We start from the raw sequence: 11,777 nt of genomic DNA, 5'->3' as shown, positions 1-11,777 counted from the left end.
TGCCAAAAGTCGTCTCTGCTCAAGCTCAAGTTCGTCAAAAATGGCAAATGGGACGAATGCCCTCTTTTTATAAAACTGCCAAGTAGCCTTCGGAACTGGTCCTCGAACTGGGCCTCGATCGCGGCATCGAACATGTGCCATCGATCAGGGCATCGAGCTTGGGTCTCGATCCTAGCCCTCGAGCCATACCTTCAATCATGCCCTCGAGCCTTGCCTTCGATCGCGGCTTCGATCACAGGCTCGAGCCTGGACCTCGGTCATAGCCTCGACCAGGGTATCGAGGTTGGGATTTCGATCATAGCCTCAATCATGGCATCGAGCTTGAGCCTTTGATTGTGACCCTCGATCTTGGGTCTCGATCCTGGCCCTCGAGCTTTGCCTTCGATCATGGCCCTCGAGCTGGACCTTCGATCATGGCCCTCGAGTTGGACCTTCGATTATGGCTTCGATACACTAGCTCGAGCCTGTACCTCGTCAACCCTGGGCTCAATATCTGGCTCGATATCTGGGCTCAATCACAGCCCAGAATGTCCAACAGAAGAGGAAAACTTGCAGCAGCTTTTTAATTCAAATTTTTGATCCGTTAACCATCCGAAACTCACCCGAGGCCCTCGGGACCTCAACCAAATATACCAACAAGTCCTAAAACATCATACGAACTTAGTCAAACCTCTAAATCACATCAAACAATGCTAAAACCATGAATCATACCCCAATTCAAGCTTAATGAAACTAAGAGTTTTCAACTTCTACATTCAATGCCGAAACCTATCAAATCAACTCCGATTGACCTCAAATTTTACACACAAGTCATAGATTACATAACGGAGCTATAAAAATTTTCGGAACTGGATTCCGACTCCGGTATCAAAAAGTCAACTCATTGGTCAAACTTTCAAACTTAAGTTCTTGTTTTTAGCCATTTCATGCCTAATTTAACTACGGACTTCTAAATAAAATTCTGAACACGCTCCTAAGTCCAAAATCACCATACGGAGCTGTTGGAATCATTGAAATTCTATTTCGGGGTCGTTTTCACAAAAAAGTTGACCGAAGTCAAACTTAGCACTTTAAGGCCAACTTAAGGAACCAAGTGTTCCGGTTTTACCTCAAACACTTTCAAATCCCGAACCAACCATCCCCGCAAGTCATAAATAATTACAAGCACCTACGAGAAGTTTTATTTTAGAGAACGGGGTCCTAAAAGTTAAAATGACCGGTTGGATCATTACAAAAATATTATATATAAATTGTATATTTACAGTCTATTTTGTATATTTTTTTAAAGTGATATTATTTTGTGTATATATTTTGTATATTGTTACCTATTTTGTATAATTTTTTGTATAGTGACATCCATAATAGTATTTGGAATAAAACTTCTACCAATACTTTCGTTACGACAAAAAGTAACATCTTTATTCATACATCAGAGAGAATCTTGCAAATCTCATTATTTTTTCATTATTCTAATTGTAACATTCACAAGGAAAAATGTTACAAAATACTAAATCATTGATGAACATTACTAGTTGTCTTGAGCATTCCTACATGTTCTTCTGTTGTGTCCTTGTTTTTCACACAGTCCACAGGTAACTGTTTCAGTATACAGATATTCATAAAGTCCCTTGCGTCGCGACTTCGTCGGTCTTCCTGATTTTCCCTTTACTATCGGTGGTAGCACCATATTATCTAACACCTCTGTTGGAAGGTCCCATGTAGTTTCATCTGGAAATGGATTAACTAGCACTTCATATGTCTTCTTGAAGTATTCGTTGGTGTAATATGCAGAATAATATTTGGGTGCTTCTATGTGTGTGTAGTCCAATACTACCATAGCATGTGGACAAGGAATCTCATCCACTTGAAATCGTTTACACGAGCATTCTCTTTTTAGCAAGCAGACTATGTTCCTCCTTTGTTCAGCATCCATTACTACATATACATAATCGGTTGAAGGCCTCACCTAAATTTAAATAGATATCATTAGTAAAATAGGGATATGATAAGTATTATTGCATTTTTGTCAAAGTATGTTATTCAGGTATATGAAGTAAGACATGACAAAAGAATATTTACCGTCATCTTCTACGACAAATAGCTATTTTCCTTCAGTACTTCGTTATATTTTTTTCCTAGGCCAGTAAATGTACTCATTCCAGTCATTCTATTTGTATTATTCCATTCCTAACCAAATTCATCATGTCTAGTAAACTCATGATTGGTAGCTCTCTTGCCTCTCTATTTCTTGCTTTGAGTGACTTGGCAATATTTGAAGTCATCACCATGGATCTATTAACAGTGAAATGTGCTATGGACCACTTTTCATAACCAACTTAGAACAGGTAACCCCTTACCCTCTTATCAATGTTGTCCATATCTTGCATGAGGCGATTAAAATCTTCAATTTTGTATGCTCTGGCCATTGTAAAAAATACTTCTCTCAGCCGGTCATGGTTCTTCTTGAACTACTTCTTTATGTTATTCCAAAGATGAAAGATGCATACATAGTGAGATACCTCTGGATACACAATTGAAGCACCCCTAAATATGCTTGCATGACGATCGGATACGATGCACATCCTTTCCCTTTCCCCAAAAGCCTGTCTAAACATTTCAAAAAATCATTCCCAGGAAGCATCATTTTCAGAATCGACAACAACATATGCTAGTGGAAAATTTTTACCTGGTTAAGCAAATAAGAAAGCATCCACATGTTATTTTTGTTATACACAGATAAGAACTATCTATACCATATATAATTATTATATGAGTCTGCGACATATTCACCTGCCGCATCTTGTATGCTAGCTGTTAACATTGTTCCCCTGTATGATGATTTGAGGAATGTCCCGTCAACCACGACAATAGGGTAGTAGTATTTCCATCCTAATGATTGATGCATTTAGTGCGACAAAAATATACATGAAGCGCCCGTCCTCTGATTTATGTAACATTATGACAGAGCCAAGATTTGTCATATTTATCATATACAAGTGTCCCGACAGTTTACTATAAGATTTGCGTGGTATCCCTCTTAGCAGTTCAAGCACCTTTTCCTTTGTTCTATAAGCTTTTACGTAACTCATATTAATCCCATACTGTTGTTTCATGTCGCTCATGATGTCTGCCGGAGTGTATATTGTTTTTGGATTGGCATATTTGTTGCAATCATTTTTGCAATGGCTGACGAAGTAGCATGACGTTGTGAAAATAGTATACTCGTCTCTGGGCAAGTGTGAACATCATTGAACCATCTAACCTTGAAAATATTTGATTTGTGTAGACTTGAAGATCTAAGACTCCATTTGCAACTTTCATCCACACATGTAAGACAATACCTATTTAAAATATAGTGTTATGATAATACACTTCTTCAGATTTTTACACTTGTGTCTCTAATAAACAAGCAATATACATATGTAATCTTATTATACAATAATACAAGCAGTATACACAAAATTACATAGAAGTTCAATCTCATACGTAGAAATCATACCTTATTGTAGATGATCTATCCACTATAAATTGATATTTTTCTCGTATTGCATAGTGATTCATTACACTAACGAGTGTATCTTTGTCCTAATATAACTGACCTTCTGCAATTTCTTCATGTTGTGGATTGTCTATTATATAATTTCACTTCATTATTTCAATTTTGTCTTCTTTTCCATGATTATCCATCATCTCAACACTATTAGTTCCGTGTACTTCTTCTACGTTCTGACATTGTAAACCAGATGAAGTTGTTACGAGTAAGTTGCTACCCAAGTATGAGCTTGAATATGAGCATTCAGTACTTGAATACAGAGTTTTCAACGTTATGCATAATAGATATTCCGTGATATCCAGATTTTTCTTTTTCATCTCCATATACAAGCGCACACTCATATCATTGTATATTGGAATTGCTATATAGCCATCCTTCACTGTATATTTTATCTCCATCACACTTGTAATTGAATCTATATCCAATTGCTTGTATATCTCATCAACAAAATATTCATAGCTACATCCTGAATTGATCATCGCGCCATTAACAAGGAAATTAACAAATTTACTTTCACTTACCTATTCACTACTGTGTTGAAGTAAAATCGGAATCAAAATTGGAACAGTAGTTCCAACATTCACAATCTCCATAGACATTAGTTGAGTTTGTCGATTTTGTATCAATTTCACAATTTAAGAACAAAATCTCAACTCTATTAAGTTGATTGTAGGCCGCAATTGTGCAAATTTTTTGAATTTCACCGTGAATTTTTTGGAGCTCTTCTCTGAGTTTAATCTTCAGAAACCCTAGAATTATTTTGACAATGTGAATAATTGGGTGACTTTTATAGTGTTTGGAAATTGAAGATCCCATACTGAACGCGTGAATTTAGGTAACAAAATCGATTAGGAGTGCTTTCCTTTTCGTTTGCGTTGAGTGTATGGTTTCGGCCTTTTCAGTTGCTAGCCTTTATTATTATTTTTAGGCTATGACTTGTAAAGGGTTATTTTGTGACTATTAGGTGATATAAGTTTGGCCCTAGTGGCTACAAATGAACTTTTCTCAACTATTTTTGGTCAAAATGTAGTCTTGGGCCACTTCATTCATGGCCTATGACAGAAGACCAAACCCCTGATACGAAGCCCAAATCTTTTTTCAACTTCGAAGATACAATGCTAAGCTCTTTTTTCTTCTTATATTTCCTTCTCTCATACTCGAACGGATTGAAGGCATGAATCATGTTTCCACTGTGTTTTCAACATCATGAATCCATAATGGCATTATTAGACATCAAACATACAAGAATTTTAAAAGTTTAAAAAAAAAAAAACAAAAACTAAAAAGGGTAAAAATTTATGCGGAAAAGGGCCAAAAATACCACTAAGGTAGTGAAAATGGCTCAATTTTGCCCTCTTTCCACCTATTGGGCCATAAATGTCCTTAACGTTAGTTTTTAAGCTCAAACTTACCCCTATATCTAACAGAAGGGCCAACAATACCCCTAACGTATTGAAAATGGTTCAGAAATACCATTTGTTAACCTTTTGGTCCGCAAATACCCCTAACATTTGTTTTGGGCTCAAACTTACTTCTACATATAAAAGAACTAACTTGGTCAATTTTTTTTACTTAATTTCGCCATGTGGCATTTTCTTAATCCGCCACGTGTATTATTTGTATTAAATAAACCTATCTGTATCTTTTAAAATATCCAACGACCCTGGCCTGCTCCTATATATTTGGACGGTCGGCTAAAAATAATTACATTCGCTAGTTAAATATATAAAAAATATACATTGATTATATATAAAAATATGTATATTATACATTAATATTTTAATATATATTTTACGTGATATTATTTTTAGGAGAAATTATACGGTGTAGTTTTCCCTTGAAATTTTGCAAATCTTAACAAGTTTAACAAATATAAATTTTAATTTGCAAACATAAAAATGATAATGTTCTATTTATATGATTCTAAAGGAGTAGCAAAGAAACAGATGGAAAGAAAATTATTTAAAACCTTTAATTATATACATATCCAACTTCTTAGCCCATTAATAGACTTCACATGATCTTTTCAATGGGAACTAATAATGTTTTAATATATAACGATAGAGCTAAAATATTAGCAAAAACTGTCGTTTCATTATCAGATTTGCTTAATAAATTCGAGTTATAGATCATAATTAATAGAAAAAACTACACCGTATAATTTTTTCTAAAATTAATATCATGTAATATATATATATATTATTGTATAATATACATATTTTTATATATAATCAATGTATATTTTTTTATATATTTAACTAGCAAATATAATTATTTTTAGCCGTCCGTCCAAATATATAGGAGCGGGTCATGCGCGTTGGATATTTTAAAAGATACAAGTGAGTTTATTTAATATAAATAATACACGTGGCGGATTAAGAAAATGCCACATGGCGAAGTTAAAGTCAAAAATTTGACTAGGTTAGTTCTGTTATATATAGGGGTAAGTTTGAGCCCAAAAACAAATGTTAGGGGTATTTGCGGACCAAAAGGTTAACGGATGGTATTTCTGAGCTATTTTCAATACGTTAGGGGTATTGTTGGCCCTTCTGTTAGATATAGGGGTAAGTTTGAGCGAAAAAACTAACGTTGAGGGTATTTATAACCCAATAGGTGAAAGGAGGATAAAATTGAGCCATTTTCAATACCTTAATGGCATTTTTGGTCATTTTTCGAAATTTATAACTAGTCAAAACCTTATATATTTAAATCTTGACTACATAGAATATTTCGAATCGCTACGAGAGAACCAACCCCAATTACTTTGAAGATTTGAAATTTAGAATAGACGGTCCAAATTATGTTTGAGTTCAAAATTTTAACTTTAATGTATAACGTACTTCCAATTTCGGTAATTGAGATTTGTCAAAAAATTTATACATGCCTAGATGTTAATAATTCGTGACTCATATTCACATATACATGGGCACACACCGTACTTTTTTCATTATAGATATATGAACATGTTGTAATCAACCATGTTGTAACAATTTCAAAATATTTTAATGACATTAAGAACCGATGTTGTTTAAAAAAGCTTTTAATAAATCTATGTTTTTATTCATCCACGAAATGATAAGTTTCTCACAGGCTAATCGCTACAGAGAGTAGCTTCTTGTTTCTCGTGGAAAAAGGTTATCTTTTGTATTCTAATATAATAAAAGTTTTTCTGTGTCTAATCAATCTTTTACTGTTTTTTATTATTATTTATAATTCTAATAATCTTGATCAACTGGAGACTTTCCAATCTGAATATATAGGGAAATCTCTAATACTGAATTATGACTCCGAAGTTATAAAGATAGTTCTATGTAGAGGTTTGGATATGAGGCTGATACTCTCGTCTGCCACACGTCTGTTTCTCTAGCTCAACAAGGCTAGCTTAATAACTATTCTATTCTACTTATTATATAGAAGAGCGCAGAAGCAGTTCTCCGTCGACATTCCTTCTTAAACACAGGGGTATTTTCGTATTTTTGCAAACCTTTTGTATTTCCTGCGCTTACACGTGCACTGAAATTTGGTGAGTAAGCCGGCTATGAGATAACCAATCAAGTTCTCTCCATCTTTTTTTGTTTTCTGAATATCAGTACTGTTACTGCGGTCTGCATCTTCGCCTTCAGTTCTCCATTTCTCTCCGCGGATTTTTCTTCGTCAATAACAATACTTCTGGTGAGATTTTCTCTGTTATTGTACTTCCTTTTCTTTTTATTTGCTTTGCTTCTTGTTTTCTCAGTGGTATTTGGTTAAAATTTGGATTACAAAGGAGGCAAGTTTTCGCCAATGGGTATGGGTGATTGACTTTGTCCTCTTTGCTGTTTGATTTAGAATTGAAATTAGGGATTTCTGTTTTCAGATTTTATTTCTCTCATTTTTTTGGGTTCCATCTGATTGCGCTTTTTGTTTTTGAGATACACATGTCATGGATTGAAACAGTTATGTAGGACATTTTTTATTTGTCTTTAGAGTCTACTCTGAATTGACGCATAATTGGATTAAGAGCCTATTTGGATTAGCTGATTGTAAATAGCTGATAAGCTTGTAGTGCTGAAAAGTTTTTTTTAATGCTGAAACTGATTTTTAAAATAAGCATTTACGTGTTTGGATAGAAGTGCTGAAACTGATAATAAGCAGATGATGTGTTTGATAAAAAAATGCTGATAAGCTATTCTTTTGTTAAAATGACTAAAATACCCTTGAATCTTTTTCAAAAGATTATAAATTAAAAATTTCTTTGTAAAGAAAAGAATTAATAAAGAATATGGAATGAAGAGAAAGTTAAGAAATTTATTTTGGGAAAAGTATTTTGTGAATTAGAAAATATTATTAAGGATAAACTAGTAAAAGTGTTGGTCAAACTAAAAGTGCTTATAAGTTGAAAAACCATAAGTTGGGGGTGACCGGCTTATGACTTGTGGCTGATTTTAGCTTATAAGCACTTGGCTTATAAGCACTTTGAGTGTTTACCAAACGCGTAGATAAGTCAAAAGGTGCTTATAAGCCAGTTTGACCAGCTTATAAGCTTAGCCAAACACCCTCTAAGTTGAGCTTTTGTTAGTTTACTTAATTTTTCATGTTCTCTATTTATTTGACAATATGCTTCAAAGAGGGAAAAAGGAAAAGTAGCCATCAATAACAGGGTTTCTGCAACAATCTTTATGTGGGAACCCATTGGATTTTTTCTTTTTGAGATACCCATCTCGCAGATTGAAAGAGTTTCGTTGGACATTTTCTATTTGTCTTTAGACTTTACTCTGGATTGACGCCTAATTCGATTAAATTGAGATTTTGTTAGTTTACTTAGTTTTTCATGTTCCGATATGCTTCGAAGAGGGAAAAAGGAAAAGTATTCATCAATAACAATATGCTTCAAACAGGGAAAAAAGGAAAGAAAGCTTTTCTCATTTTAAGGAAACTAAAAAGGAAAAGAGAAAGAAAACCTCTGTAGGTTCTCAGAATAATGGTAATGTCCCGCTCCCCTTTTATTGTGGTTGTAATAAGCCATTCAGAATAATAGAGCATGGTCATGCTGGTTTTGAAAGTTTTTGATTTGCCTCAATGTTCTGGATCACTCTCTTTTAAGTTCAAACAATTTTTTCTGAGACCACATGGGATCAGCTAGAGGTGGGCATTCGGTACTTCGGTACGGTATTTAAGAACTTCGGTTCAATACTTTGGTATTCGGTTTATCAACTGTGCAATATACCAAATACCATACCAAAGTAGTTCGGTACGGTTTGATATTTCTTATTTGGTTCGATATGGTTTCGGTACTGTTTCGGTTTAATACATTAATGGAATCGTGTCTTTTTTAAATACTACTGTTTTTTACTTCTATTGTATGGATATTTGAAACCTTTTGGCAACCTCCATTTTCTACTCTTGAGACACTCTAGGAAGTTCCAGTAGTTGTTAGTGTTACCGTAACAAAATAGAGAACAAGAAAAGAAGAAAAAAGGAGAAAAAGAATCATTGACAATAAGAGACTAAGAGCGTACAAGCCAAGTAGAGGCCAGATGCAGAAGAGAAACCCATAAGAAAAAGAAAAATAATAAGAGGGCTCACGTACTAGCAGAAGAGAAAGAGCCATTTTGAATATTAAAAGAAAATAAATACAAAGATATCAAGAGTAATCTAAAACTTCCTTATGATGAGTCAATTCTTTATGGGTCTGCAGATGTGGAATCCAACATCAAGGGAAGCCGCAAGCTTGAGCACTCAGAAGAATTCAGGTATTAACTTAAAAAGTTTGGTATTTCGGTATATACCGAAATGACGATACCCTAATACTGAGAACCGAATCGAAATACCGAAATATTAATATACCAATACTGAATAATGTACCGAATACCGAAGAACCGAAATTGAAGAACCGAATTAGTTCGATACGGTTCGGTTTTTTGGTTTATCGGTTTTTATGCCCACCCCTAGCATCAGTTGATCCTTCAAAGATATTTACATATATTTGACTTTAGAGGTAGTCAACGAAAGTTTGACAACACTCAAGTTAGGATTTAATGAAATTAGAGTATGTAATTCTTTCACAGTACAAACTTCTTTCGTGAAAAACTTAGCTTCATGCACCTTCTTAGTTTAACTTGTGCACATGATGAAGAAGCTTGGGAATAATGAAATCAAAACTATGTTTACGCTATATTTGGACGTATAAATTTGGTTGAATTGTCTATGTCACTGATCCTAGCCATTCTACATGGAGAATATATGTCAAAGCATTATTGTGCCTCAAATATTTATCTATCTTTCTTCTATAAGCTTATTTTGTTGCAAGGTTTCTGAGTTGGCCTATAACCGTGTGCAAGAAAAAGTAATCTTTCTTCTAAGTTCAGCCTTATTTTTTGGCATGCAGCTAAATAGAGCAAAGGTAGCAGTGACAATGTTTATCATTTTATGATTATTATGTATATTAATTTCTTTTACCTATTATCCGATTCCTACACTAATACAATACTTAACAGATGCTTCATAGTTTTTGGGGTATGCACTATCAGGTATAGCAACTGAATATCTTCTGTTCTATTACGGTAACAGAGTTCTTACTGCAACTTCAGTCCAGAAAGGAATCATTTTTTCTCCTCTTGCTTGGCGTATTGGAAATTGTTGCACATCGATGCACCGTTGATTAAGGTTTTTTTTTCATATTGTTTAATTTGATTTCGAAGTTTCTCTGGTGTGGGCTTTATTTTGTTCAATTCTGGTGAATTATTCTCTATTCTTGCTTTCTTTAATGTACTCTGTCATAGCTAATGTGGTTTTAGTGGGTATTTGGTAGTTTCTTTCTTTCAGATAGTGGTCTTATTAGATTTTCACATGCATTGGGTAACTTTAGAAACGTTCTGGAGTCCTGGTTTTGCCATACAGGAATATTTGATGGGCTTTATATGGGAAAAAAGAGAAAGAATGTACTGGCTTAGTGTGAGGCCCTGGAATGGAGTAGAGATTGTCTGCATTCAGAATTTGTATTGAGAATGTAGCCAAAGAGATTAAGAGGAAAGCTGAGACAATGGTTTTTTTTAGCCTCTTCAGATGACAATAAAGTGTACCAAAAGGGAGTTCGCTAAGATTTTTCTTCTCTCTTATCACTGTATTTGCGGCAGCCTCTAATGTTTCTTTTTTAAATGCAGTGGAAGAAGAAGCGTATGAGGAGACTGAAGAGAATGCACAGAAAGATGAGACAGAGATCTAAATAGAGCAGGGTTCTAGATGCCTAGGATGCTTTCTTGCGTAAATCTGCTGCCCTTTTCCTCTTGCTGTCTATCTCTCTGGCAGCTCCAGAGAATGGTGGTTGTCTGTTGTTTGAAGCTGCATTAATTAATCTACTATGTTCTATGAAAAAGCTTAGTTTAGTTTAAAGTCAAGAAAATTCTCTTGCAGCATCGACACTACCCCAAACTTGGTCATCTCTTTTAACTAAATTATCTCTTGTTAAAACAATTTGAAGATCTTGTCCTTAAGGAGGTGAATATTGGTTGATTTAAGCCTGGTTTCTTTAAATGAGTTTGCCCTTGAAATAACACCTGGTTTCTTTAAATGAGTTTTCGCTTGAAATAATATTTGATTTATCATCTAGCGAGATTGATTCTTGTTATTAGGAGTTACAAATTTTGAGGAATCAAGAGATAAGTTTAGGATCCAAAGACAAGCATGTGCATTTCTAAGCTTTTGATTAAGGCAATAATTCAACTTTTCAGGCCAAGTTTAGTAAAGCTGAGAAGAATGTGAAAGAGTTGAGCAATTGAAAGAGCGGGGCTCGCTGAAAACGATATGAAACGTGGCTTGAGCCAGAAGAGTACTACTTGTTGCTGCTGTAAAATATCTTTCCCAGTAATGGGGTGGTGGTATATTATTCACTATCTCCAAATCTATCTCAAAAAACTCCTCCTCCTCTTCTTCTTCTTCTTCATCTACTGCTGTCATATTATGAACTAGAATTTTGCTTTCTTCTTTGAGTTCTTGACTGTTACCATTGGCGGCTAGAGCCATGTTTTGTCTTTGGGCATTCAGTTGTGGCCATGACAATATAGTATTTATATATGGGTGTACAAGTTATATGAACACTTTATGGTTACAGAGATAAATTCTTAAGTGTGTTTTCTTGTCCCTGATTCCCCACTAATAAATACAAAAGATTTTGTCCGCTTACTCTTGACGAATTGCTTCGCTTGAAGGTACACATTATCCAAATTTTATGGGTATTGCATCAATA

General features: G+C 34.5%; 1 protein-coding gene and 1 long non-coding RNA gene across 8 annotated transcripts; one reads left to right on the top strand and one right to left on the bottom strand.

The window, feature by feature from the left end:
• Positions 1-1,528: 1,528 nt before the first annotated feature.
• Positions 1,529-2,426, bottom strand: LOC138908383 (uncharacterized). The gene is made up of 2 exons (XM_070199045.1): positions 2,358-2,426; positions 1,529-1,966 (listed from the first exon to the last, which is right to left on the bottom strand). The coding sequence occupies exons 1-2, from the start codon at positions 2,424-2,426 to the stop codon at positions 1,529-1,531; spliced, it is 507 nt and encodes a 168-aa protein (XP_070055146.1).
• Positions 2,427-6,885: 4,459 nt separating this feature from the next.
• Positions 6,886-11,049, top strand: LOC138907170 (uncharacterized). Of its 7 annotated transcripts, none has more exons than XR_011414933.1 (4): positions 6,886-7,015; positions 7,144-7,225; positions 9,231-10,198; positions 10,433-11,049. It is a non-coding gene; the product is annotated as an uncharacterized lncRNA (long non-coding RNA). The 7 variants fall into 7 exon arrangements; XR_011414936.1 differs by lacking the exon at positions 6,886-7,015 and having other exon boundaries at positions 7,025-7,225; positions 9,231-9,285; positions 10,103-10,198; XR_011414935.1 differs by lacking the exon at positions 6,886-7,015 and having other exon boundaries at positions 7,025-7,225; positions 9,231-9,935; positions 10,103-10,198.
• Positions 11,050-11,777: the final 728 nt, after the last annotated feature.

This window comes from Nicotiana tomentosiformis, chromosome 3 (genome assembly GCF_000390325.3).
Source record: "Nicotiana tomentosiformis chromosome 3, ASM39032v3, whole genome shotgun sequence".
Lineage (NCBI taxonomy): Eukaryota > Viridiplantae > Streptophyta > Magnoliopsida > Solanales > Solanaceae > Nicotiana > Nicotiana tomentosiformis.
This window is presented reverse-complemented; position numbering and strand designations above follow the sequence as displayed.

Coding starts and splice junctions, on each gene's coding strand:
- LOC138908383 (XM_070199045.1), bottom strand. CDS start 2,426: ATGGCCAGAGCATACAAAATTGAAGATTTTAATCGCCTCATGCAAGAT. Junction 1,967..2,357: donor TGGACAACATTGATAAGAGG/GTAAGGGGTTAC, acceptor ATTTAAATTTAG/GTGAGGCCTTCAACCGATTA.